General features: G+C 45.0%; 2 protein-coding genes across 7 annotated transcripts in view; one reads left to right on the forward strand and one right to left on the reverse strand.

Annotated features, from left to right (window-relative positions):
- Positions 1–26,585, forward strand: part of mtmr1b (myotubularin related protein 1b) — a 66,921-nt gene that overhangs the window by 30,061 nt on the left and 10,275 nt on the right. For 5 of the 6 annotated variants that reach the window (XM_072271004.1, XM_072271007.1, XM_072271005.1 and 2 more), the window contains 8 exons: positions 928–1,011; positions 3,302–3,451; positions 11,581–11,769; positions 12,920–13,105; positions 14,344–14,550; positions 16,730–16,822; positions 19,532–19,645; positions 22,264–22,440. In XM_072271004.1, the coding sequence (XP_072127105.1) occupies positions 928–1,011; positions 3,302–3,451; positions 11,581–11,769; positions 12,920–13,105; positions 14,344–14,550; positions 16,730–16,822; positions 19,532–19,645; positions 22,264–22,440 (1,200 nt within the window). The remainder of the gene's footprint in view (positions 1–927; positions 1,012–3,301; positions 3,452–11,580; positions 11,770–12,919; positions 13,106–14,343; positions 14,551–16,729; positions 16,823–19,531; positions 19,646–22,263; positions 22,441–26,585) is intronic. The other variant, XM_072271009.1, reaches the window with a different exon arrangement.
- Positions 1–26,585, reverse strand: part of LOC140204351 (CD99 antigen-like protein 2) — a 269,749-nt gene that overhangs the window by 12,280 nt on the left and 230,884 nt on the right. The gene's annotated exons all lie outside the window — the stretch shown is intronic.

Below are 26,585 nucleotides of genomic sequence, written 5' to 3' on the forward strand. Positions count from 1 at the left end.
AATACACCCAAGGATGTACTCAGGGCAGCTGGTAAATGCCTCATATTCTGGCGGCTGCATCGCATGGCTACTGTTGTCAGCAGAACAACAACAAAACAAGCTCCTCCCAGGCACCCACTTATACCTCCATCTCTCTCCCTATCCCTCTCCCTCCCTCTCTATCTCCCTCCATCTCCTTTCCTGTCACCCCTTCTCCCTCTCCCACTCTATCTCCCTTCCGCTTCCTCTCCCTCTCCTTCCTTCTGCCTTCCTCTCCCTCTCACTCCCTCTCCCTCCTCCTCCTCCCTTCCTCTCCCTCCCTTTCCCCCGCTTCTCACTCCCGCTCCTACCTCTCCCCCCCTCTCTCTCTCTCTCTCTCTCTCTCTCTCTCTCTCTCTCTCTCTCTCTCTCTCTCTCTCTCTCTCTCTCTCCCCCTGTCTCCCACCCTTCCCTACCTCCCTTCTTTTCTCTCTCTTCCTCTCTCTCCTCTCCTCTCTCTCTGTTTTCCAAGGACACCTTTGCCTCCTAAGCACCTTCTCCCCCCAGCCCCTCCGCCCCTGTCCTGACCCACGGCGCAACGTGTTAGTATACCCAGGGCATGCACCTGCTGACAGCAGACGGAGCTGTGTACTCATTTAGTGATCAGAGGTACACTCAGCATACTCCAGATATTCAGTCAGCCTCATTAGGCATGTAGCGAATGTGTTGGACTATTATCATCATCATCATTTGGTGCTGCGTCAGTCACTACAGTACATGGGGATTTCTTGTGTTTTTAAATAAGTAAAAGAACATGCTGGTAGTTGTAGGAAGACAGGCAGCATTAGAGAGAAACAGAGTTCAACAGCATTTTGCTGTGGTCTTGAGACCGCTGTCCCAAGTAGCATATATGTATTCAATAATGAAATGCTGTCTTAGTGAACTGCTATGTTCTTTGCCCCCGTGTAGTCACTTTTCGCAATGAAGTACAAAGAGGACTTCCCGGTGCAGGGTTGGAAGGTGTACGACCCTGTTGCAGAATATAAAAGACAGGTCGGTCAATTCTGTTTCTTTTGGTCTCCACAGACTCTTGTGCAGGGATGATCTTTTTTTAAACAATGTGTGCTTTATTCAATGTACTTATTTATCACATTTATACTTATACTTTATACTGTATTGTCACCAAACAATTGGTACTAGAACGTACAATCATCACAGCGATATTTGATTCTGCGCTTCACACTCCCTGGATTACAAATATTAAATATTAAAAATAGTTAAAATTAGTAAATATTAAAAATTTAAATTATAAATCATACATAGAAAATAGAAAAATCGGAAGTAAGGTAGTGCCAAAAAACTGAGAGGCAGGTCCGGATATTTGGAGGGTACGGCCCAGATCCAGGTCAGAATCTGTTCAGCAATCTTATCACAGTTGGAAGGAAGTTGTTCCCAAATCTGGCCGTACGAGTCTTCAAGCTCCTGAGCCTCCTCCCGGAGGGAAGAGGGACGAAAAGTGTGTTGGCTGTGTGGGTCGTGTCTGTGATAATCCTGGCAGCACTGCTCTGACAGCGTGCGGTGTAAAGTGAGTCCACGGACGGAAGATTGGTTTGTGTGATGTGCTGCGCCGTGTTCACGATCTTCTGCAGCTTCTTTCGGTCTTGGACAGGACAACTTCCATACCAGGTTGTGATGCACCCTAGAAGAATGCTTTCTACGGTGCATCTATAAAAATTAGTGAGGGTTTTAGGGGACAGGCCAAATTTCCTTCGTTTTCTCAGGAAGTAAAGGCACTGGTGGGCCTTCTTGGTAGTGAACTCTGCTTGGTTGGACCATTTCCATTGCAGCATACACTGAATTGTGTCATCTGTGTTGACAGCCAGCACAAGTTTTCTCGTCTAGCTCCTGAGCTGGGGTCGGTAACGACTGTAATGTTGAGGTGTGTTGGTTCAGTGTCTCTGTCATGCCACAGGTTCACAGACCAACCTTCATAGTCCTGACCTCACCATAGCAATGGAACACAACCACAGAGCTGTGGACACGGCTCAGCACGTCACAGAAACCTCCTGCCCACTGTGGACTCTGCCTATACTCCTCATTGCCTCAGTAAAGCAGCCAGTGCAGTTAAAAGCCCTACTTACCCCTGAGGGTGATGGGGTGGAGATACGGCTCTACCAAAGGATGTGTAAGGCACTCCTTCCCTCTGCTAGCCTGCAGGTCACCCTGCGGCAAAGGTAGCCACCCCCGATCAGGGTCACGTGAAGTCATTGGAGATGGTCGTATAAGGAGCTGGTACATATCACAAGTCCTGGTTATGCGACCACTGATGCCAGGCAGAATATTGAAAATGGCTGGGGTGACCCGTCTTGTAAAGACACTGCCCAGAAGAAGGCAACCGCAAACCACTTCTGTAGAAAACTTTGCCAAAAACAGTCATGGTCATGGAAAGACCGTGATCGCCCATGCCATATGACATGGTACATAACAAACAAATGAATCTACACCAGGCATTCTCTCTTCTCTCCTCTCCCATCGGGCAGAAGATACAAAGCTGAAAACGTATACCACTCAGGTCACGGACCCAGAAAAGCTCTGCAGCTGTCTGATTCGGTTGAAGGTTAAATGTTCAGCAGTGAAATGGAGACACAAGGGACTGCAGATGCTGAAATCTAAGGGATAGGGTTGACCTGAAACATTGACAATTTCTTTCACTGACACAGATGCTGCTCGACATGCTGAGTTCCTCCAGTGGTTTGTTTTCTGCTCAAAGTTCAGCAGAATTTTGTTTTGGCATTTTTTTAAACTTTTATTTTCCTTTCCAAAACAAAAAAAAAGGGCTACAGAAAGTGGTGGATACAGCTCAGTGTGTCACAGGAAAAGCACTGCCCACCATTGAGCATATTTACTCTGCTGTCACAAGAACCCCTACCATCCAGTTCATGCTCTCTTCTCGTTACTACGTCAGTCAGGAAGTAGAGGAGCCTTAGTTCCTACACCACCAGGTTCTGCAACAGTTATTACCCTTCAACCATCAGGCTCCTGAACTAATGTGGATAACTTCACTCACCTCAACTCTGAACTGATTCGACAGCCTACAGACTCACATTCAGGGATGCTCAACTCATGCTCTAAGTATTATTTAATTTTTATTTGTGGAATTTGCCTTCCTTTGCATATTGGTTGTTTGTCTGTCTTTGTTTATGCATTTTTTATCATAAGATCCATTGTATTTCTTTATTTTCCCATAAATGCCCGCAGGAAAATGAATCGCAAAGTAATATATAGTGACATATGTGTACTTTGGCAATAAATTTACTTTGACTTCTAAACAATGTTGTCATAGGGCCTGCCAAATGAAAGCTGGACAATATCTAAAGTCAACAGTAACTATGAACTCTGTGACACGTACCCGGCAATTGTGGTCGTACCAACCAGCGTCAAGGATGATGACCTTTGCAAAGTGGCAGCTTTTCGGGCCAGTGGCCGATTCCCGGTAAGTTGTTGTTTGTTGTGCACCACTTAAAGCTGAGGCTGATAGGTTCCTGATTAGTAAGTGTGGAAAATGGGGTTAAGGAGGATAATAAGTCAGCCATGATCGAATGGTAGATTAAACTCAATGGGCTCACTGACCTGTTATGGTCTTATGGTTCATATCTCACTGATGTATACAGTTCTGGTCACCTACCTGCAGGAAAGATGTAAATAAGGTTGAAAAGAGTACAGAGAAACTTTACAAGGATATTGCTGAGACTTTAGGACTTGAGTTATAAGGAAAGCTTAAATAGGTTAGGACTTTATTCCTTAGAGCATAGAAGACTGAGGGGAGATTTGATGGAAGTGTATAAAATTATGAGGGGTATAGCTAGGCTAAACGTAAGCAGGCTTTTTCCACTGAGGTAGGGTGGGACTACAATAAGAGGTCGTGGGTTAAGAGTGAAAGGTGAAAAGATTAAGGGGAACATGAGGGGAAACTTCTTCATGTGAGAGTGTGGAATGAGCTGCCAGTGCAAGTGGTGCACGCAAGCTTGATCTCAACGTTTAAGGGAAGTTTGGATAAGTACATGTATGGTGGCGGTAAGGAGAGCTATGGTCCAGGCGCAGGTTGATGGGAGTAGTCAGTTTAAAATAGTTTGGCATGGACTAGATGGGCTGAAGGGCCCTTTCCCATGCTGTACTTTTCTATGACTGTATGTGATCTTGGGTCACCTGGGACTGACACGAGCTCCTCCAGTAAACCATGTGTACACGTGATAGAGGGCTTGTTACACATTTTCTTTGAGAACGATAGTGGTTGGAGTTGGGAGGGAAAATATTGACCAAGTTTTCATTTGTTAAGTGTTTGTTTTCCCCATTTTGTTTAATTTATTAGTAAGTTATTGCATAAGTATTTCCATTGTCGTAAAAGTGTGACTGCCTACTAAATATTTGTCCCAATGATATTTATTTATTGTGTAGAGATGCAGCAGGGTAACAGGCCTTTCTGTCCCATGAACGCCATTACACCCATGTGACCAATTAATCTACCTCCTGTATGTCTTGGGAATGTGAGAGAAAACCGAACACAGAGACTGCGTACAGATAACGGTGGGAATTGAATCCGAGTCACTGGTGCTGTAAAAGCATTACGCTGACCGCTGCGCCACTGTGCCTTCCCGGTGGTAACCACAATAGTTTTGCAAAGCAGAGCTAAAAGCTGCCTCTAGTGACATCAGCAGGAGACGTCCTGGTGCCTAATAAAGTGGCCACTGAGTGTGTGTTCATGGTCGTCTGCTACTGTAGCCCATCCACTCCAATGTTTAATGTGTTGTGCATTCAGCGGTGGTCTGCTACACACCATGTGGTAACACGTGGTTATTTGAGTTACTGTCACCTTCCTGTCAGCTTGAACCGGTCTGGCCATTCTCCTCTGACCTCTCTCATTAACAAGGTGTTTTCACCCACAGAACTGCCACTCACTGAATGTTTTTTTTGTTTTTTGCACCATTCTCTGTAAACTCTTGAGACTGTTGTAAGTGAAAATCCCAGGAGATCAGAGTTTCTTAGGTACTTAAACCACCCCATGTAGTACCAACCATCATTCCATGGTTAAATTCACTTAGATCACATTTCTTCCCCATTCTGATATTTGGTCTGAACAACAACTGAACTCCATGACCACGTCTGCATGTTTTTTTCTTGCATTGAGTCTCTGCCACATGATTAGCTGATTAGATATTTCCATTCATGATTAGGTATGCAGGTGTCCCAAAAGTGGCCAGTAAGTGTGTGCACGTATACACACACACCACGCACACACACCAGCTGAGACAAGCAAACAGAGTTTAGAAACAGACCTCCCTTTACTGGCTGTCTCGAAGGGTGAATAACTTAAGTACCAGTGACTTTCAGAGTTTTGTTTACAGGAGTTGGCCCACCCACATTGTAGCTTCACAGGCTCTGGTGGGCTAAAGTAGCTGGAACATGAGAGTTGTCCGGGACACTGCACTGAAACTGAAGCAGCTAATCTCTCAGCTCTGTGGTTACCCCTACTCATTCCCACAGCTGGAAAGTTTTTGATTCCAACTGTATGTTATATTCCCTCACAACTCCGATGTGGCAGCAAAATCAGCCTCATCCTTCACCGTCTCTGCCAGTGTCACACGGCACACAGCGTCCCCTCAAATAGAGCCCAAACAAGGTAGTTGCATGAATGTTCTTTCCCTCGCTTGACAGTCTGAGAATGATAAACCAACTATTGTGATAGAGGCAAAAAGGAATGTCTTCAGTCATTCGGAATTCTCCATAGAAGAGGGCTGAGGAGGCTCTGAGTTTGAGTGCAGGATAGCAGGTTTTGTTTATTAATGGAATCCGGGGATATGGTGTCAGTGCAGGAAAGCAATGCTGAAGTTATCAAAGATCTTATCAAAGTGAGAGAGGCCAAACGATTACACTTGTTTCATCCTCAAGGCCTGTAGTTGTACGAGACATAGGTGAGGCCACAGGAGGATTGTTGAGTCCAAATCAAAGGTTTATAAGGTTCAAAGGTTCATTTATTATCAAGGCATGTGTGCAGTATACAATTCTGAGATTTGTCTTCTCCAGGTAGCCACGCAACAAAGAAAACCTTGGAGGTCATTCAAAAAGAAACATCGATCACTCCCCCCCCACACACAAAAAAAAACTTACAAATTGGCAACAAGAGCATCAATCCCTCTCCTCCACACAGAAAAACAAATTGGCAAACTGCGAGAATATCAAACCCCAACACCCTCCTGCACAAAAATAGTGACAAATCATGCTACAATTAAATTGCTGAAAATTAAATGGGCGAAAACACACAATATAAAACATAAAACTGAGAAGAGTCCAGTCCAATCTAGGAATCGCAGAACTTCGGTAACTTCTTCCGACAGCCTCGAGGAAGAGACCTCGAATGCAGAGGCATCAGAACAGAGGTTGATCAATTTTATTATCGCTGACATATGACATGAAATTTGTTTAGGATGTTGCTAGGACTTGGGTGACTGAGTTATGGGGAGAATTAGACATGCGAGAATCACAATGATGCTGTAGAGGTGTATAGAGTCTTGAAGGTCTTAGGGTGAGTGAATGAAGTGTTTTTCACAAGGGTGGGAAATCAAGAACTAGAGGACACACTTTCTAAGTTGAGAGGGGAGAGATTTAATAGCAACTTGTGAACCGCAGTTTTTACACAGAGGGCAGTATGCATATACAATGGGCTGTCAGAAAGGGGCTGAGGCAGGTACAATAGCAACTTTCGAAAGGCATTTGGACAGGTACATGGATAAGAAACTTTTAGTGGCATATCTTGGATGAAATATCATCTTTCAGCAAATTTGCGGATGACACCAAGATTGGAGGTGTCAAGCGTAGAGGACAGCGAGCAAGGCTATCAAATTTTGCAGCAGGATCTGGACCAGCTGGAAAAATGGGCTGAAAAATGGCAGATGGAATTTAATGCAGACAAGTATGAGGCATTACACTTTGGGAGGACAAACCAGGATAGTTGACATGGTGAGTGGTAGGGCATTGTGGAGTGTGGTGGAACAGAAAGATAATGGGAGTACAGATCCATAATTCCTTGAAATTGGCGTCAAAGCTAAATAGGCTCATAAAGGCAGTTCTTGGCACATTAGCCTTCATAAATTAAAGAATTGACAGGAGTTGGGATATCATGTTAGTTGTATAAGGCATTAGTGGAGCTAAATTTAGAGTATTGTGTGCAGTTCTGGTCACCTGTCTGCAGCAAATATATCAATAATATTGAAAGAGTGCAGAGTTGTTGCTGAGGGCCTGAGCTAAAGGGAAAGATTGAATTTATCCCTAGAGCATAAGAGAATAAGGGGAGGTTTGATAGAGGTAACAAAATTGTGAGGGATGTAGGTAAACATAGAAACATAGAAAATAGGTGCAGGAGTAGGCCATTCAGCCCTTCGAGCCTGCACCGCCATTTATTATGATCATGGCTGATCATCCAACTCAGAACCCCACCCCAGCCTTCCCTCCATACCCCCTGCTCCCCGTAGCCACAAGGGCCATATCTAACTCCCTCTTAAATATAGCCAATGAACTGGCCTCAACTGTTTCCTGTGGCAGAGAATTCCACAGATTCACCACTCTCTGTGTGAAGAAGTTTTTCCTAATCTCAGTCCTAAAAGGCTTCCCCCTTATCCTCAAACTGTGACCCCTCGTTCTGGACTTCCCCCAACATCGGGAACAATCTTCCTGCATCTAGCCTGTCCAATCCCTTTAGGATTTTATACGTTTCAATCAGATCCCCCCTCAATCTTCTAAATTCCAACGAGTACAAGCCTAGTTCATCCAGTCTTTCTTCATATGAAAGTCCTGCCATCCCAGGAATCAATCTGGTGAACCTTCTTTGTACTCCCTCTATGGCAAGGATGTCTTTCCTCAGATTAGGGGACCAAAACTGCACACAATACTCCAGGTGTGGTCTCACCAAGGCCTTGTAAAACTGCAGTAGTACCTCCCTGCTCCTGTACTCGAATCCTCTCGCTATAAATGCCAGCATACCATTTGCCTTTTTCACTGCCTGCTGTACCTGCATGCCCACTTTCAATGACTGGTGTATAATGACACCCAGGTCTCGTTGCACCTCCCCTTTTCCTAATCGGCCACAATTCAGATAATAATCTGTTTTCCTATTTTTGCCACCAAAGTGGATAACTTCACATTTATCCACATTAAATTGCATCTGCCATGAATTTGCCCACTCACCCAACCTATCCAAGTCACCCTGCATCCTCTTAGCATCCTCCTCACAGCTAACACTGCCGCCTAGCTTTGTGTCATCCGCAAACTTGGAGATGCTGCATTTAATTCCCTCATCCAAGTCATTAATATATATTGTAAACAACTGGGGTCCCAGCACTGAGCCTTGCAGTACCCCACTAGTCACCACCTGCCATTCTGAAAAGGTCCCGTTTATTCCCACTCTTTGCTTCCTGTCTGCTAACCAATTCTCTATCCACATCAATACCTTACCCCCAATGCCGTGTGCTTTAAGTTTGCACACTAATCTCCTGTGTGGGACCTTGTCAAAAACCTTTTGAAAATCCAAATATACCACATCCACTGGTTCTCCCCTATCCACTCTACTAGTTACATCCTCAAAAAATTCTATGAGATTCGTCAGACATGATTTTCCTTTCACAAATCCATGCTGACTTTGTCCGATGATTTTACCGCTTTCCAAATGTGCTGTTAACACATCCTTGATAACTGACTCCAGCAGTTTCCCCACCACCGACGTTAGGCTAACCGGTCTATAATTCCCTGGTTTCTCTCTCACTCCTTTTTTAAAAAGTGGGGTTACGTTAGCCACCCTCCAATCCTCAGGAACTAGTCCAGAATCTAACGAGTTTTGAAAAATTATCACTAATGCATCCACTATTTCTTGGGCTACTTCCTTAAGCACTCTGGGATGCAGACCATCTGGCCCTGGGGATTTATCTGCCTTTAATCCCTTCAATTTACCTAACACCACTTCCCTACTAACATGTATTTCTCTCAGTTCCTCCATCTCACTGGACCCTCTGTCCCCTACTATTTCTGGAAGATTATTTATGTCCTCCTTAGTGAAGACAGAACCAAAGTAATTATTCAATTGGTCTGCCATGTCCTTGCTCCCCATAATCAATTCACCTGATTCTGTCTGTAGGGGACCAACATTTGTCTTTACCAGTCTTTTCCTTTTTACGTATCTATAAAAGCTTTTACAGTCAGTTTTTATGTTCCCTGCCAGTTTTCTCTCATAATCTTTTTTCCCCTTCCTAATTAAGCCCTTTGTCCTCCTCTGCTGAACTCTGAATTTCTCCCAGTCCTCAGGTGAGCCACTTTTTCTGGCTAATTTGTATGCTTCTTCTTTGGAATTGATACTATCCCTAATTTCTCTTGTCAGCCACGGGTGCACTACCTTCCTTGATTTATTCTTTTGCCAAACTGGGATGAACAATTGTTGTAGTTCATCCATGCAATCTTTAAATGCTTACCATTGCATATCCATCGTCAATCCTTTAAGTGTCATTTGCCAGTCTATCTTAGCTAATTCACGTCTCATACCTTCAAAGTTACCCCTCTTTAAGTTCAGAACCTTTGTTTCTGAATTAACTATGTCACTCTCCATCTTAATGAAGAATTCCACCATATTATGGTCACTGTTACCCAAGGGGCCTCTCACAACAAGATTGCAAATTCACCCTTCCTCATTGCTCAAAACCCAGTCTAGAATAGCCTGCTCTCTTGTTGGTTCCTCGACACGTTGGTTCAAAAAACCATCCCGCATACATTCCAAGAAATCCTCTTCCTCAGCACCTTTACCAATTTGGTTCACCCAATCTACATGTAGATTGAAGTCACCCATTATAACTGCTGTTCCTTTATTGCACACATTTCTAATTTCCTGTTTAATACCATCCCCGACCTCACTACTACTGTTAGGTGGCCTGTACACAACTCCCACCAGCGTTTTCTGCCCCTTAGTGTTATGCAGCTCTACCCATATCGATTCCACATCTTCCCGGCTTATGTCCTTCCTTCCTATTGTGTTAATCTCCTCTTTAACCAGCAACGCCACCCCACCTCCTTTTCTTTCATGTCTATCCCTCCTGAATATTGTATATCCCTGAATGTTGAGCTCCCATCCTTGGTCACCCTGGAGCCATGTCTCTGTGATCCCAACTATATCATAATCATTAATAACAATCTGCACTTTCAATTCATCCACCTTGTTACGAATGCTCCTTGCATTGACACACAAAGCCTTCAGGCACTCTTTTACAACTCTCTTAGCCCTTATACAGTTATGTTGAAAAGTGGCCCTTTTTGATGCTTGCCCTGGATTTGTTGGCCTGCCACTTCTACTTTTCTCCTTACTACTTTTTGCTTCTACCCTCACTTTACACCCCTCTGTCTCTCTGCACTGGTTCCCATCCCCCTGTTGTGAACTAACCTCCTCTCGCCTAGCCTCTTTAATTTGATTCCCACTCCCCAACCATTCTAGTTTAAAGTCACCTCAGTAGCCCTCACTAATCTCCCTGCCAGGATACTGGTCCCCCTAGGATTCAAGTGTAACCCGTCCTTTTTGTACAGGTCACGCCTGCGCCAAAAGAGGTCCCAATGATCCAAAAACTTGAATCCCTGCCTCCTGCTCCAATCCCTCAGCCACGCATTTACCCTCCACCTCATCGCATTCCTTCTCTCACTGTCGCGTGGCACAGGCAGTAATCCCGAGATTACTACCTTTGCGGTCCTTTTTCTCAACTCCCTTCCTAGCTCCCTATATTCTCCTTTCAGGACCTCTTCCCTTTTCCTACCTATGTCATTGGTACCTATATGTACCACGACCTCTGGCTCCTCACCCTCCCACTTCAGGATATCTTGAACACGATCAGAAATATCCCGGACCCTGGCACCAGGGAGGCAAACTACCATCCGGGTCTCTGGACTGTGTCCACAGAATCGCCTATCTGACCCCCTTGCTATCGAGTCCCCTATCACAACTGCCCTCCTCTTCCTTGCCCTACCCTTCTGAGCTACAGGGCAGGACTCTGTGCTGGAGGCACGGCCACTGTCGCTTCCCCCAGGTAAGCTGTCCCCCCCAACAGTACTCAAACAGGAGTACCTATTGTTAAGGGGCACAGCCACCGGGGTACTCTCTATTACCTGACTCTTCCCCTTCCCCCTCCTAACCGTGACCCACTTGTCTGCCTCCCGTAAGTTAAGTGCAAGCTGGCTTTTCCTACGGAGGCTGGGTGAAACTAGAACTTGAGGTCGTGGGTTACGCATAAAAGGTGAAATATTTAACAGGAACATGAGGGGGAACTTCTTCACTCAGAGTGTGGGATGTGCTGCTGACGGAAATAGTGGATGTGGGTTCAGTTGCAACATTTAGGAGAAGTTTGGCTGAGTACACGGAGGGGAGGAGTGTGGAGGGCTATGGTCCAGGTGCAGGTCGATGGGACAACAGTTTGCCCTGGTGTAGATGGGCTGAATGGCCTAGTTCCACGCTGTACGACTCAGTGAGTGCTCTGTTGCTGATTCAAATGCTTGTGAGCCATTGAATATGAATGATGCCTGGAACTCCTTCCCGTTTTGCCCCAGGTTTTGTCATGGATCCATCCAGAGACCCAAGCGACGATTATCAGATGCAGCCAGCCAATGGTTGGACCCAATGACAAGCGATGCAAGGAAGATGAGAAGTACTTACAGACCATCATGGATGCTAATGCTCAGTCTCACAAGTTAACTATCTTCGACGCTCGACAGAACAGTGTTGCAGATGCCAATAAGGTGCCAACTGTGGATGTTGTTTAGGGGGTAAAGTGGATGCTGGAACCTAAGCCCATGAACCATTGCACTTGATTTGTTTACAATCATCTAACACTTCTGTAGGCAAAATGACTGCTTTACAAGCAGCAAAGTACCCGCAGCAGCAAATCAGAGGGTCAGTCAGCATCTTTGCAGGGAAAAGAACTGTTGATGTTTTGGGTTGAAAGCCTTCATCAGGTCACCAAAGTCACATCAGGAGGTTTCCCTTCCGCAGCTTCGAACCCGATGGTTCCCAACCCAGCATTCCCCTCTGCTAGCTCTTGCCCAATATCCACAAGTAGGGCATTCTAGGAGGACCAGTATTTCTGTCTGCTCTCGCCCCACTGAACTTATCTCCCCATACCTCGACTCTATCCTGTCTACCCCCCCCGCCCCCGTCCAGTCCTTTCAAAAGGTTCAAGGTATTTTTTTATCAAAGTACGTGCATTTAGTGGTCACTTTATTAGGTGCCTCCTGGATGTAATTAAGTGCCCCTGAGTTTAAGTTCATGGTGTTCATGGTCTTCTACATTGTGACCCATCCACTTTGAGGTTCGACATGTTGTGTTTTCAGAGATGCTCTTCAGCACACCACTGTTGTAACATGTGGTTATTTGAGTTACTGTCAGCTTGAATCAGTCTGGCCGTTCTCCTCTGACCTCTCTCATTAAAAGGCCTTTTCACCCACACAGCTGCTACTCACTGGATGTTTTTTTTTGTTTTTCACGCCATTCTCTGTAAACTCCAGAGACTGTTGTGCGCGAAAATCCCAGCAGATCAGTTTCTCAGATACTCAAACCACCTGGTCTGGCATCAACAATCAAAGTCACTTCAAGCACATTTCTTCCCCATTCTGATGTTTGTTCTGAACAACAACTGAACTTCTTGATAAGTCTGCATGCTTCTAATCTGCTGCCATATGATTGGCTGATTAGATATTTACATTGACAGTACAGTCAGTCTCTTGTGTCTTCAGCTGACTGATTTGCAGATTCCCCTCTGTTGTGTTTGTTTAGTAAACTCAGCCACTGCATTTATGCAGTGGGACATCACTTTCTATGTGTTTAAAAATGCTTAATGATTGCTCGCTTCAGACTTCCATTGATGCATGCGTTCTTGTTGCCATTGTTCAGGCCAAGGGAGGAGGCTTTGAGAGTGAAAGTGCCTACTCAAACGCCGAGCTTGTTTTCTTGGAGATTCATAATATCCATGTCATGAGGGAGTCTCTGAGGAAACTGAAGGACTTTGTTTACCCAGTCATTGATGAATCCAAGTGGCTGTCAAATATCGATTCGACTCATTGGCTAGAGTACATACGGGTGAGACTTTATTTCCTGTACTGATTTTGTGTCCCCCTCTAAACTGTATCTATTCATTGGCACAATTGTTACTTATTTACTTCTGCCTGCTACATCATTGACGATTAGGGCAGCAATGATGGTTCTCCATCTCTAGCAGTGTTCAGGGCTTCTTTCATCATGTCAGCAGCTTCCTCTCGGTCTTCATTCAGCCGTGCAAGTCCCAGGTGGAGACTCAGGAATACCGTCACACCCGGATGTAGAAGGATTCTTCATTGCTGTTTCCGTAACAGTTTTGTTTTACCAGTCAGGGTTGTTAGCTCTGAGCTGAACCCCTGAACCTGGAGGACCGGTGGACCAGTCTTAGTCTGGCCTCTAACCTTTGACCGGTTTGGCATGGGTGACCCTACTAAGAGCGAAAGCATAAAGCCCTGACTCGAGCCAACGTAGCTCTCTGGGTCATTGAGGCACACAAGCCTCCAAACCCTACGACAAGGTTGTGGTCTTCTTGGAGGAGACGGTTGTTGGCAGGAGCATGTATTCCTTTGAGTAACAGCACGGTATCTTGCCCTTCCGGCCCAGTGAGCTCATGCTGCCAGTTAAGCCCGGGTGACCAATTAACCTACCCCCTACATCTTGGGAGTGTGGGAAGCAACCCATGTAGTCACGGGGGCGCCACATGGATCTGGATCACCAGACCTGGGGGTTTGTGCGAGCCCGGAACCGTGCTGTGGAGTACTGGGACAAGGTCTGAAGTTGGAAGCCCAACGTCTGTAAGTCTGAGAGTCCGGGGACAAGGACTGGAGGCCTGGAGGCCTGGATGCGGCCTGTGTGTGGATGGGTGGAGAGGGGCTTGCTTTGCCGTTTTTGTTTTGCTGCTGCTGTTGTTTCTTGTATTGTCCTGCTGAACATATTGGGCGTGGTATTTTGGCACCAGAATGTGTGGTGAAACCTGTGGGCTACCTGCAGCTCATCCTCAGATTGTGTTAGTTGTTAAAGCAAATGACATACGTATTTCACTCAACACTCATAAAACGCTGGAGGAACTCAGTAGGACTGAAGAGTTTCAATCCAAAATGTCACTATATTATTTTCCATAGATGCTGTCTGGCTTGCTGAGTTCCTCCAACATTTTATGTGTGTTGCTTGGATTTCCAGCGTCTGCAGATTTTCTCTAGTTCGCGACGTATTTCACTGTATGTTTTGATGTACCTGTGATAAATATCTGAATCTGAACTGGCTCTTCCCTTCTCTCTCAGATCCTGTTGGCCGGAGCAGTCCGCATTGCCGACAAGGTTGAATCTGCGAAGACCTCAGTTGTTGTCCACTGCAGCGATGGCTGGGATCGGACTTCACAGCTCACATCCCTCAGTATGCTAATCCTTGACAGCTACTACCGAACCATCAAGGGGTTTGAAGTCCTGCTGGAGAAGGAATGGCTGAGTTTTGGACACAGATTTGCAGTTGTAAGTAAACCAAGAGAGCAGCACGGTCAGGAGTGAGCAGATTGGAATCACTTTGGTTGGTACGGCGTCTAATGAAGTCGTAGAGCACTACAGCGCAGAAACAGGCCCTTCAGCCCATCTAGTCCATGCCAGCCAGATCTACCTGTACCTGAACCAGAGCCCTCCATACCCATCTCATCCAGGTACCTATCCAAACTTCTCAAACTTATCAGAGTTTCAGTGCGGACAGGCCCTTCTGGCGTACTGAGCCATGTCACCCAGCAACCCATCCATTTAAACCTAGCCTAACCACGGGACAACTCACAGCGACCAATTAACCTAACCGGTTCGTCATGGGACTGTGGGAGGAAACCGGAGCACCCGAAGGAAACCCCCACGCACGCAGGAAGAATGTGCAAACTTTCTTACAGAGGGCGCAGTAATTGAACCCTGAGCTGTAATAGTGTCACGCTAATTGCTTCGGTATCAGAGCAGCCAGAGGAAACCGATTGAACTTGCATCCTCTGGCAGCTTGTACCACACTCGTGCCACCCACCGAGTGAAGAAACTCCCCCTCAGGTTCCCCTTAAGTATTTCACCCCAACCCTACAACTTCTAGTTCTAGTGGCCCAATCTGAGGGGGAAATTGAGCATGGATTTCACTAAAGTTGGGGCAGGTTTAAGCTTCCCTTCTAAAGATTGAGCACACAAACCAAGTCACAGCAATGCATGAGGAGTTCAGTGTTCTTCCCAGAACCACCTTGAGAAGGAGCATTAAAATAAATCCATTCCTGTCCTCTAGGAGATCTGGCAGCATTACTTAACTAAGCAGACTCAGTTAGAAGTTGAGAGTCAAGGGCTTTATTCTGTGGAGTCTAGGAGAATGATAGGCTGGGACTATTTATCCCTGGAGTGAAGGAGGTTGCATAGTGACCTTATAAGGTAATTAAAATCATTACCAGCATAGGGAAGCTCAGTTAAGTAGTCTTTTTCTAAGGACTGGGGAATCCAGAAGCAGCGGGCGTAGGTTTAAGGTGAGAGTGGAAACATTTAATGGAAAACCAAGGGGCAAAATTTTCACGCAGGGAGTGGACAGTCTTTGGAATGAGCTGCCTGAGGAAGTGGTTCAGGTTGGTACATTAACAAGATTGGATGGGCAAATGGATCGGAAGGTTTAGAGCAGGAATTCCCAACCTGGGTTTCATGGACCCTTTGTTAATGGCTTAAAAAAGGTGGGAGCTCCTGATTTAGAGGGAAATGGGCCAAATATGGGCAAATGGAGGAATGATTAGATGAGAGTCTTGCTCAGCATGGACCAGTTGGCCAAAGGGCCTGATTCTGGGCTCTATAGCACTAGGAGAGATCTTTCATTCTCTTGGCAAATATTTATCTTTTAGTAGACATTGAAGCTAGTCAGTGTTGTTCCTGGTTTCTTGCTATTCAGAAAGCAACAACTGTGTTCCTCAAGGTGTAAACTTGGTTGTACTTGGTTATCAACATGAGATTCTGCAGACGCTGGAAATTTCCAGAGCAACACACAAAATGCTGGAGGAACTTAGCAGGTCAGGTGGTATCTATGGAGATGAAAAAGAGTCAATGTTTTGGGCTGAGATCCTTCAATAGGACTGGAAGGGAATAGGGAAGAAGCCAGAATAAGATAGTGGGAGGAGGGGAAAGAGTATAAGCTAGAATGTGATAGGTGAAGCCAGGTGAGGGGAAGCTGGGTGTGGGGGAAGGGGAGACGAAGTGAGAAACTGGGAGAAGGTAAGAAAGGTAAATGTCTGATGAAGAAGGAATCTGATAGGAAAGGAGTGTGGACCTTGGAAGAAAGTGAAGGAGGTGGGACACCAGAGGGAGGTGATGGACAGGTGAGGAGAAGTGGTAAGAGAGGAGCCCGAATGAGGAAATGAAAGGAGAGAAGGGGGAGGGTGGAAATGATTGGAAGTTGGGGAAATGGATATTCATGCTGTCAGGATGAAGGCTATCCAGTAGGAATATGAGGTGTTGCTCCTCCAACCTGAGAGTGGCCTCATCTGACAGTAGAGATAGCCATGGACCGACATGTTGGAATGGGAATGGAGGGTTGGAATCAAACTTCATAGATGTAAGGTTGGTTATATTCATTAGATGTAATGTGCTTTGTGACGTCCCAAGTTCAGGCAGATTCTTGTATAAATGCGAACCTCTCTCTCCCTTTCAGAGAGTAGGACATGGGGATGAGAACCACGCAGCTGCTGACCGCTCGCCCATCTTCCTTCAGTTCATTGACTGTGTGTGGCAGATGACAAGACAGGTATGTGAATGTAACATTTCAGGGACAGCTTCTTCCCCTGCACCATCAGGTTTCTGATCGGACAATGAACCAACCCATGAACAACACCTCACTATTTTTGTTCTCATTTTGCACTACTTATTTAATGTGTTTTCTATATTTATTTCTTCCTGTCATTTTTTGTTTTTGTTTGTATTGGACTATACTGCTGCCATAAAACAACAAATTTCATGATGTGTCAGTGATGTTAAAACCTGATTGCGAGGTGTGTTGGTGTTGGTTTGTTGGTTCATTACTGTCACTTGCACCAAGGTACAGTGAAACGATTGTCTTTCATACCGTTTATACAGATCAAATTATTACACAAATTATCAAATTAGGGTTGAATAAGATAAAACAATAGCAATGCAGAATGAAGTGTAAAAGCTACTGAGGAAGTGCAGTGCAGGATTGTAATGAGGTATATCATGAGGCCAAGAGTCTTATCTTATTGTGGCAGAGGTTTGTTGAAGAGTCTGGTAACAGTGGGATAGAAGCTGTCCATGAGCCTGGTGGTGTGTACTTTCAGGCTTTTGTATCTTCTGCTCTATGAGAGAGGGGAGAAGAGAGAATGTCTGCGGTGGTTGGATCTTTAATTATGCTGGCTGCTTTACTGAGGCAGTGAGAAGTAGAGTCCAAAGTAGGGGGGCATTTTTAGTCCTTGTTGGTACGCTGGGTGACTCTTTACTTGGGTTGACTTCACTTGCACCCCTTAAACCAACATTCACCGGAACAGATCATCTGGGCATCTGGTGTGGTTTGCAGTAGGTTTTCTGACTTAAATATTAAATTCCACTGATAATCAGCCTTGAACTGTTCTGATGAAAGGTAGCTTTTACCTCTCCACAGATGCTGCCTGACCTGCTGAGTATTTCCAGCATTCTCTTGTATTTCACACATCTCTTGCAGCTGCAGTGTTTTGTATCTCATAGTTCCTGCATGAATTCTCCAAAGTCTCCTCTGTTCTTATTCATTTCCTTTCATTGACACCTCCTCCACAGGTGAGCTGCCACTAATGGGGCTTCACCACCACTTCTCAGACAGCACTACCACCATTTCTGTTATTGTAGGTTGCTGCTTGGTAACTGTAGAGTACCTCACCTGTAACGTCACACTGTAGGTAAGGCCACCTATGTCCAGGGTTTCAGTGTTCTTCCTATTACGAATCATTCAGATCTTTACTTGTGGGTTGGTTGATTAATTGACCACTGTAAGTGTCCAGAGGTTAGTGATAGAGTCTTGGGAGGGTTGATGAGAATGTGGGATTAATGGAGGATTTCTCCGCTGTCCCTTTCACTCTTTTTCCATTCCCCATTCTGGTGTTCCTTTCTCTTCTCCTCATCCGCCTATCACCTTCCTCTGGTGCTCCTCCTCCTTCCTTTTCTCCCAAGGGAGAGTCCACTCTCCTTTCAGATTCTTTCTTCAGCCTTTACCTCTTACCTTTTCCACCTATCCCCTCCCGGCTTCTCATGTCATCCCACCTTCCCTCACCCACCTACCTTCTCCTCACCTCGTCTCACCTCTCATCTACTAGCTTCGGCTCTTTCCCCTCTCTTCCCACCTGCTTATTCTAGTTTCATTGTCTCCTTTCCTTTCCAGTCCAGACGAAAGGTCTCGACCTGAAACGTCACTCTTCTCCATACTTGCTGCCTGACCTGCTGAATTTTGTGTGTGTTACCTGGATTTTCAGGATCTGCAGAATCTTTTGTGTTTCTGGGGGATTAGTGTGCATGAGTGGTTGATGACCAGCCTGGATTTGGTGATAAAACTGTACTTCCTCACCTTCAGGATAATCTCTGATGAATGACAAGGACGTGGATCAAATTATCCCTCTTGCAGTACACTAACTTCAATTGGACTGTAGACTAATCAGTGACTTTGTTATCATTGTTACTGCTGCACCCTGGAATGTACATCTCCATATTGGTCCGCTGTGTCAGTGACTTTGCTCCCTCTGTGTCCCACCTCTGTTGTTGCCTCTGTGTTTGTCTGCCACACTTCTGCTCAACTCTGCCGTTCTCCTCTCAGACAGAGTTCAACTTGGAAAAGTATGAAGTGATTTACTTTGGAAGGTCAAATTTGAAGGCAGAGTGCAAGGTTATTGGCAGTGTGGAAGAACTCTGAGGGATCTTGGGATCCATGGCCATAGATCTCTTAAAGCTGCCGTGCAAGTTGATAGGATGGTTAAGAAGATGTCTGGTGTGTTGGCTTTCATCAGTCTGGGGATTGAGTTCAAAAGCCATGAGGTAATGTTGCAGCTCTGTAGAACTCCGGTTGGACTACACTTGGAACATAGTGTTCCGTTTTGGTTGCCTCATTATAGAAAGGATTTGTAAGATTTAGAGAGGGAGCAGAGGAGATTTGCCAAGATGCTGCCTGGATTAGAGAGCATGTCTTATGAGGAAAGGTTGAGTGAGCTAGGACTTTTCTCCCTGGAATGATAAGACCATGATCGCCCATGTCATACGACACAGCACATAATTATTATGACGTAGGAGGGAAAGGAGAGTAGGGTGTAAGGTTGGCACAACATCATATGCTCTCCCCTATTCCACATACCTTAACTCCTAGATAAAGCTGAGAACCACTGTAATTGGAATTCTTATGTTTCAGATTTCTTTCACCTTCTGCTTGTGAGTAATTGTGATTGTTTGCTCTCTGCAGTTACATATTGTATTTCTCCTGATTTAGTTCCCGGCAGCATTTGAATTTAATGAGCTCTTCCTGCTAACCATCCTGGACCATCTGTACAGCTGCCTGTTTGGGACATTCTTGTACAACTGTGAGCAACAGAGAGTGAAAGAGGTAGGTGATGAGCATGATGCTGGAGGGGACAGCTAGAACCAGGTTCTCCCTCTCAGACCGTGTGCATTATGACAGGAGGCTTATGTCATGTAAAACTCCTTGCTGAAAACCCATAGATATTTCAATCACAGCAAATGTTGAGGAGTCACATTTCCATCAGCATTATTAGGGCATCTGTTAGTCTTGCGAGACCATGGACCTGCGCCTGGAAAGTCTTCACTGTCCAGGACGCAGGCCTGGGCAAGGTTGTATGGAAGACCAGCAGTTGCCCATGCTGCAAGTCTCCCCTCTCCACGACACCGATGTTGTCCAAGGGAAGGGCATTAGGACACATACAGCTTGGCACCAGTGTCGTTGCAGAGCAATGTGTGGTTAATTGCCTTGCTCAAGGACAGAACACATGTTGCCTCGGCTGGGGCTCGAACTCACGACCTTCAGGTTGCTAGTCCAATGCCTTAACCACTTTAGCTTTATTTGTCATGTGTACATCGAAACGAACAGTGAAATGCATCATTTGTGTCATTGACCACCACTGGTGGGCTTCATCCAGGTGGACTGGTGGGTGGGTATGCTGGGCAGCTGGCAGGTGTCACCATGCATCCAGCGCCAACGTAGCTTGCTCACAACTCACTCACCCTAACCATGCGCCATAGACAATCCCAGCACAATCCTCGCAGATTTGATTTGACGTAAGTGACGCATTTCACTGTATGTTTAGATGTGTATTTGATAAATAAAGCTGATCTTTCTGTCTGTCCTTGGAATTTGGGAGGAAACTGGAGCACCTGGAGGAAACCCACACGGTCATGGTGAGAACGTGCAAACTCCTTACAGACAGTAGCAGGAATTCAGCCCCGGTCTTCCAATCACCGGTGCTTCTAACTGCTACGCAACCATGTCATTGTATTGTTAACGCAACAACATTCCAATTAGTCCTAAATTTCAAACGTTCATTTTGTGGGGTGTGAGTGTCACTGAAATGGCCAACATCTAAAGCCCATTCCCAATTATAGTCCCTCTGCTAAAGTATTACCTCAGTGCCATTGGTCAAGGAGGAAGTTGCAGGATTCATTCCAGTAATGATGAAGGAACAGAAATATACATTCAGCAGCCTCTTTATTAGGTACGGGAGTGGAACCCGGTGTGATCTTCTGTTGCTGCAGCCCTTCCACTTCAAGGTTTGACGTGTTGTGCATTCAGAGATGCTTTTCTGCACACCACTGTTGTAACGTGTAGTAACTTGAGTTCCTGTCAACTTGAACCATTCTGGCCACTCTCCTCTCACCCCTGTCATTAACAAGGTGTTTACGCTCGCAGAACTGCCGCTTACTGGGCGTTTTTTTGTCTTTCACACCATTCTCTGTAAACTCTATTGTGTGTGAAAATCCCAGGAGATCAGCCGTTTCTGAGATACTCACACCACCCTGTCTGGCACCAACAATCATTCCACGGTCAAAGTCACTTAGATCACATTTCTTCCCCGTTCTGATGTTTGGTCTGAACAACAACTGAACCTCTTGGACCATGTCTGCTTGCTTTTATGCATTGGCTGAGTAGATATTTGCATTAATATATAGATGTCCCTAATAAAGAGGACACAGAGTGTATTTCCAAGTCAGCATGGCGTGTGAGTAGTGAGAAACCTGAGGGTGATGGTATCACTAACTGCCCTTGAACTTGGCAGTGGAGGTTATGGGCTTGGGCAGTGCCATCGAAGCAGGTTTGACACGTCACTTCAGTACGTTATTTTATTTCAAAATATAGTTTATTTGCAATATACTGTATACAGTAAATATAGTTGGCACAACTGCTCTACATTTATTGTACCAACAATTCATTGCATTCTTCTATAATGCTTTAACACCACTTATGTTTCCACCTTAAAACAAAACACCTCTGAAGGGTTAATACATTAGTAACAATGTCCCAGGTAGGTGGGAAGGACGAATTGGCTTGTTTTGCTATCGATGCTTTGCTGCTTGGTGTGTTCTGTGTTTTGTGTAGCTCAACCAAGCATTATGGGCGTGAAATATGTGGCGACACTGAAGACCATAAGATATAGGAGCAGAATTGGGCCATTCGGTCCATTGTGTCTGCTCTCCCATTCCATCATGGCTGATTTAGTATCTCTCTCTCAACCCCATTCTCCTGCCTTCTCCCCATAACCTTTGACCCCCTTATTAATCAAGAACCTATCCTCCTCTGCTTTTTGCAGTCTGCCTCCCCCAACACATCTTTGGGCGTGTTGGTTGTTAATACAAGTAAGACATTTCACTGTTTGTTCCAGTGTTCATGTGATAAATAAATCTGAAACTGATTGGCTTGTTTGGGCATTTTGGAGTTCACTGCTGGTGTGAGATGTGAGATAGGGTGGCTGATTTTTATCCAGAAAGGACAGCAGTGAACCAATTGGGGTTTTATGACAATCTTGTAATTTTGCACTTAGAATTCACCACAGAAAAGAATTTTGCATTCCGTGCCTTCCCATCAATGATGGCTGAAATACAGGAATGGTGGTTGGTGATTTGTAAGTGCAATATGTGGATTGTGCACTGTGTATTCACTAATAGTGCCACTGTTCCAGTCTAACAATGCTTGTGTAACGTCTGTTTTTACAGGAAGTGCAGACAAAGACAGTCTCCCTTTGGTCCTACATTAATAGTCAACTGGAGGAGTTCACCAACCCTTTTTATGTGAATTACGAAAATCACGTGCTTTACCCAGTGACCAGTTTACGGCATTTGGAGTTGTGGGTGAACTATTATGTCAGGTGGAACCCAAGGATGAGACCTCAGGTAAGGTGATAATGAATAAGGGGAAACGTGGAGTATTAATGTAATGAGTGTTCTCTTTCCAATTTGTTGAAGAAGCTTAGGGAGGGATTTTATTCCTCAGCCCTTGATTACTCTCGGCTCACTTCTGTTCCATCTCTGCTGTAGATCTTTTTATTACTTTTCAGCTTCTTGGCATTGGAATTGGTTTACTATTGTCACACATACCGAGATAGTGAAAAGCTTGTCTTGCATACTGCTCCTACAGATCATTACACAGTGCATTGAGCTAGAGTAAGGGAAAACAATAACAGTGCAGAATAAAGTGTAACAGCTACTGAGAAAACACAATAAAGATTGTAATGGGTTGAACTCTGTTAAGAGTCTGTCGTATACTAGGGAATGATTTAGTAGTCTTATTACAGTGGGATAGAGGAGTTTGTGCATTCTTCCCATGACCTCGTTGGGAGTTTGTGTGTTTGTTCTCCCCATGACCCCATGGGGAGTTTGTGTGTTTGTTCTCCCCATGACCCCGTGGGGTTTGTTCTCAGCATGGACCCCATGGATTTGCTCCGGGTGCTCTGGTTTCCTCCCATATTTCAAAGGCGTACCTGTTAGGGTTAGTGAATTATGGACATCCTATGTTGGTGCCGGAAACATGGTGACACTTCTGGGCTGCCCCAAACACAAACCTCAGACTGTGTTGGTAGTTGACGCACACGGCACATTTCACTGTAAGTTTTGATGTTTCAATGTATATGTGGCAAATAAAGCTAATCTCTTCCTTGGAGCAAAGGGGAGGTTAAAATGAGTTTTATGTAATTATGAGAAACATAGACTGAATGATTATATACCTCTGCAGAGGATTCAATGTTAAATCATTATACTTGCAAACATCAGGAGAACAAAGTGGAAAAGCTGTGTGATGTGAGGAGCACAAGGGGACACTAGTTTCAAAGATTAACATAGATGACGGAGGTATTTTACAAATCCTAAATGCTGGAGGTACTCAGCATGTCAGGCAGCATCTATGGGGAAGAATAAACAGTCGACGTTTTGGTGAGATTCTCCATCAGGGTATCGAGACCCCACTTAACCTGGGCATTCTCTCCTCTCCTTCCTCCCATTGAGCAGAAGATACAAAAGCCTGAAAGCATGTTCTACCAGAGTCAAGGACAGCTTCTATCCCACTGACATTATACTATTGAATGGTCCCCTAGTAGAAGATGCATTCCTTCATCAGGCCTGATGAAAGGTCTTGGCACAAAAATATTTATTCCTCTCCATAGAAGCTGCTGAGTTCCTCCAGGATTTTATGTTTGTTGCTCTGAATTTCCAGCATCTGCAGAATCTCTTATGTTTATGATTGTGCAAGTTCACCAGGATAGTGGCTGGTAGGACCAAATCTTCATTCGAAGAATGATTAGAAAATCGTGCTTGTCTTTGTTAGAACAGACAAAATAATCAGATAATTTGAAAGTGGAATATACAATGATGAAGGGCTGGAGCAGGGTAAATAGAAACACATTCTTCATATAGGAGGGACATTCAAAGTTCAAAGTAAATAGGTTATCGAAGTATGCATAGGTCACTATAAACTACCCTGAGATTCGTTTCTTGTAGACAATCACAGTAGAACAGAGAAATACAATAGAATCAATGAAAAACTTCACACAAAAACTGACAACCAATGTGCAAAAGAAGACAAGTTATGCAAATAAAAAAGTACAGTACTGTTCAAACGTCTTAGGCACACACATATAGAGCTGGGGTGCCTAAGCCTTTTGCACAGTACTGTAACTTCAATTAGGTTTGCTCCCTGATAAGCTCAATGCCTTTTGTGCTTGCTGCTGGGGAGTATTCTGGAGTTATGTGAATATAGCAGATATTAATTCAAGCATGAACCAGTTTTCAGTTCTTAATGTAAATTGTAAATTGCAAGCAATAAATTGAAGTTACAGTACTGTGCAAAAATTTTAGACACCCTGGCTATATATGTGTGCTGAAGACTTTTGCACAATTCTGTAAGTAAATAATTAATACTGAGAACATGAGTTGTAGAGTCATTGAGTGTGAGCCTATCAGTTCAGAGTGAAGTTATCCACGCTGCCTCGGGAGCTGGATGGTTGAAGGGTAATAACTTCCTGAACCTGGTGGTGTGTGACTTACGGCTCCCGTACCTCTGTGCCCATCGATGGTAGTAGTGAGAAGAGAGTACGGTCTGGTTGGAGGGGGTTCTTGGTGATGGATGTTGTCAGTGCTCCTTGTAGGTGTGCTTAATTTTTTGGAAAGGTGCAAAAATAACAGGGTTGTTATCATGGGTGACTTTAAGTTCCCTAATATTGATTGGCACCTGATTAGTTCCAAGGGTTTAGATGGGGCAGAATTTGTTAAGTGTGTCCAGGATGGATTCCTGTCACAGTATGTGGACAGGCCGACCAGGGGGAATCCCACACTAGATCTAGAACTAGGTAATGAACCGGGTCAGGTCACAGATCTCTCAGTGGGTGAGCATCTGGGGGACAGTGACCACTGCTCCCTGGCCTTTATAATTATCACGGAAAAGGATAGAATCAAAGAGGACAGGAAAATTTTTAATTAGGGAAAGGCAAATTATGAGGCTATAAGGCTAGAACTTGCGGGTGTGAATTGGGATGATGTTTTTGCAGGGAAATGTACTATGGACATGTGGTCGATGTTTAGAGATCTCTTGCGGGATGTAAGGGATAAATTTGTCCCGGTGAGGAAGATAAAGAATGGTAGGGTGAAGGAACCATGGGTGACAAGTGAGGTGGAAAATCTAGTCAGGTGGAAGAAGGCAGCATACATGAGGTTTAGGAAGCAAGGATCAGATGGGTCTATTGAGGAATATAGGGAAGCAAGAAAGGAGCTTAAAAGAGCAAGAAGGGGGCATGAGAAGGCCTTGGCAAGTAGGGTAAAGGAAAACCCCAAGGCATTCTTCAATTATGTGAAGAAAAAAAGGATGACAGGAGTGAAGGTAGGATCGATTAGAGATAAAGGTGGGAAGATGTGCCTGGAGGCTGTGGAAGTGAGCGAGGTCCTCAATGAATACTTCTCTTCGGTATTCACCAATGAGAGGGAACTTGATGATGGTGAGGACAATATGAGTGAGGTTGATGTTCTAGAGCATGCTGATATTAAGGGAGAGGAGGTGTTGGAGTTGTTAAAATACATTAGGACAGGTAAGTCCCCGGGGCCTGACGGAATATTCCCCAGGCTGCTCCACGAGGCGACAGAAGAGATTGCTGAGCCTCTGGCTAGGATCTTTATGTCCTCGTTGTCCACAGGAATGGTACCGGAAGATTGGAGGGAGGCGAATGTTGTTCCCTTGTTCAAAAGAGGTAGTAGGGATAGTCCGGGTAATTATAGACCAGTGAGCCTTATGTCTGTGGTGGGAAAGCTGTTGGAAAAGATTCTTAGAGATAGGATCTGTAGGCATTTAGAGAATCATGGTCTGATCAGGGACAGTCAGCATGGCTTTGTGAAGGGCAGATCGTGTCTAACAAGCCTGATAGAGTTCTTTGAGGAGGTGACCAGGCATATAGATGAGGGTAGTGTAGTGGATGTGATCTATATGGATTTTAGTAAGGCATTTGACAAGGTTCCACATGGTAGGCTTATTCAGAAAGTTAGAAGGCATGGGATCCAGGAAAGTTTGGCCAGGTGGATTCAGAATTGGCTTGCCTGCAGAAGGCAGAGGGTGGTGGTGGAGGGAGTACATTCAGATTGGAGGATTGTGACTAGTGGTGTCCCACAAGGATCTGTTCTGGGACCTCTACTTTTCGTGATTTTTATTAACGACCTGGATGTGGGGGTAGAAGGGTGGGTTGGCAAGTTTGCAGATGACACAAAGGTTGGTGGTGTTGTAGATAGTGTAGAGGATTGTCAAAGATTGCAGAGAGACATTGATAGGATGCAGAAGTGGGCTGAGAAGTGGCAGATGGAATTCAACCTGGAGAAGTGTGAGGTGGTACACTTTGGAAGGACAAACTCCAAGGCAGAGTACAAAGTAAATGGCAGGATACTTGGTAGTGTGGAGGAGCAGAGGGATCTCGGGGTACATGTCCACAGATCCCTGAAAGTTGCCTCACAGGTGGATAGGGTAGTTAAGAAAGCTTATGGGGTGTTAGCTTTCATAAGTCGAGGCA

Source organism: Mobula birostris, chromosome 10 (assembly GCF_030028105.1).
Source record: "Mobula birostris isolate sMobBir1 chromosome 10, sMobBir1.hap1, whole genome shotgun sequence".
NCBI lineage: Eukaryota > Metazoa > Chordata > Chondrichthyes > Myliobatiformes > Myliobatidae > Mobula > Mobula birostris.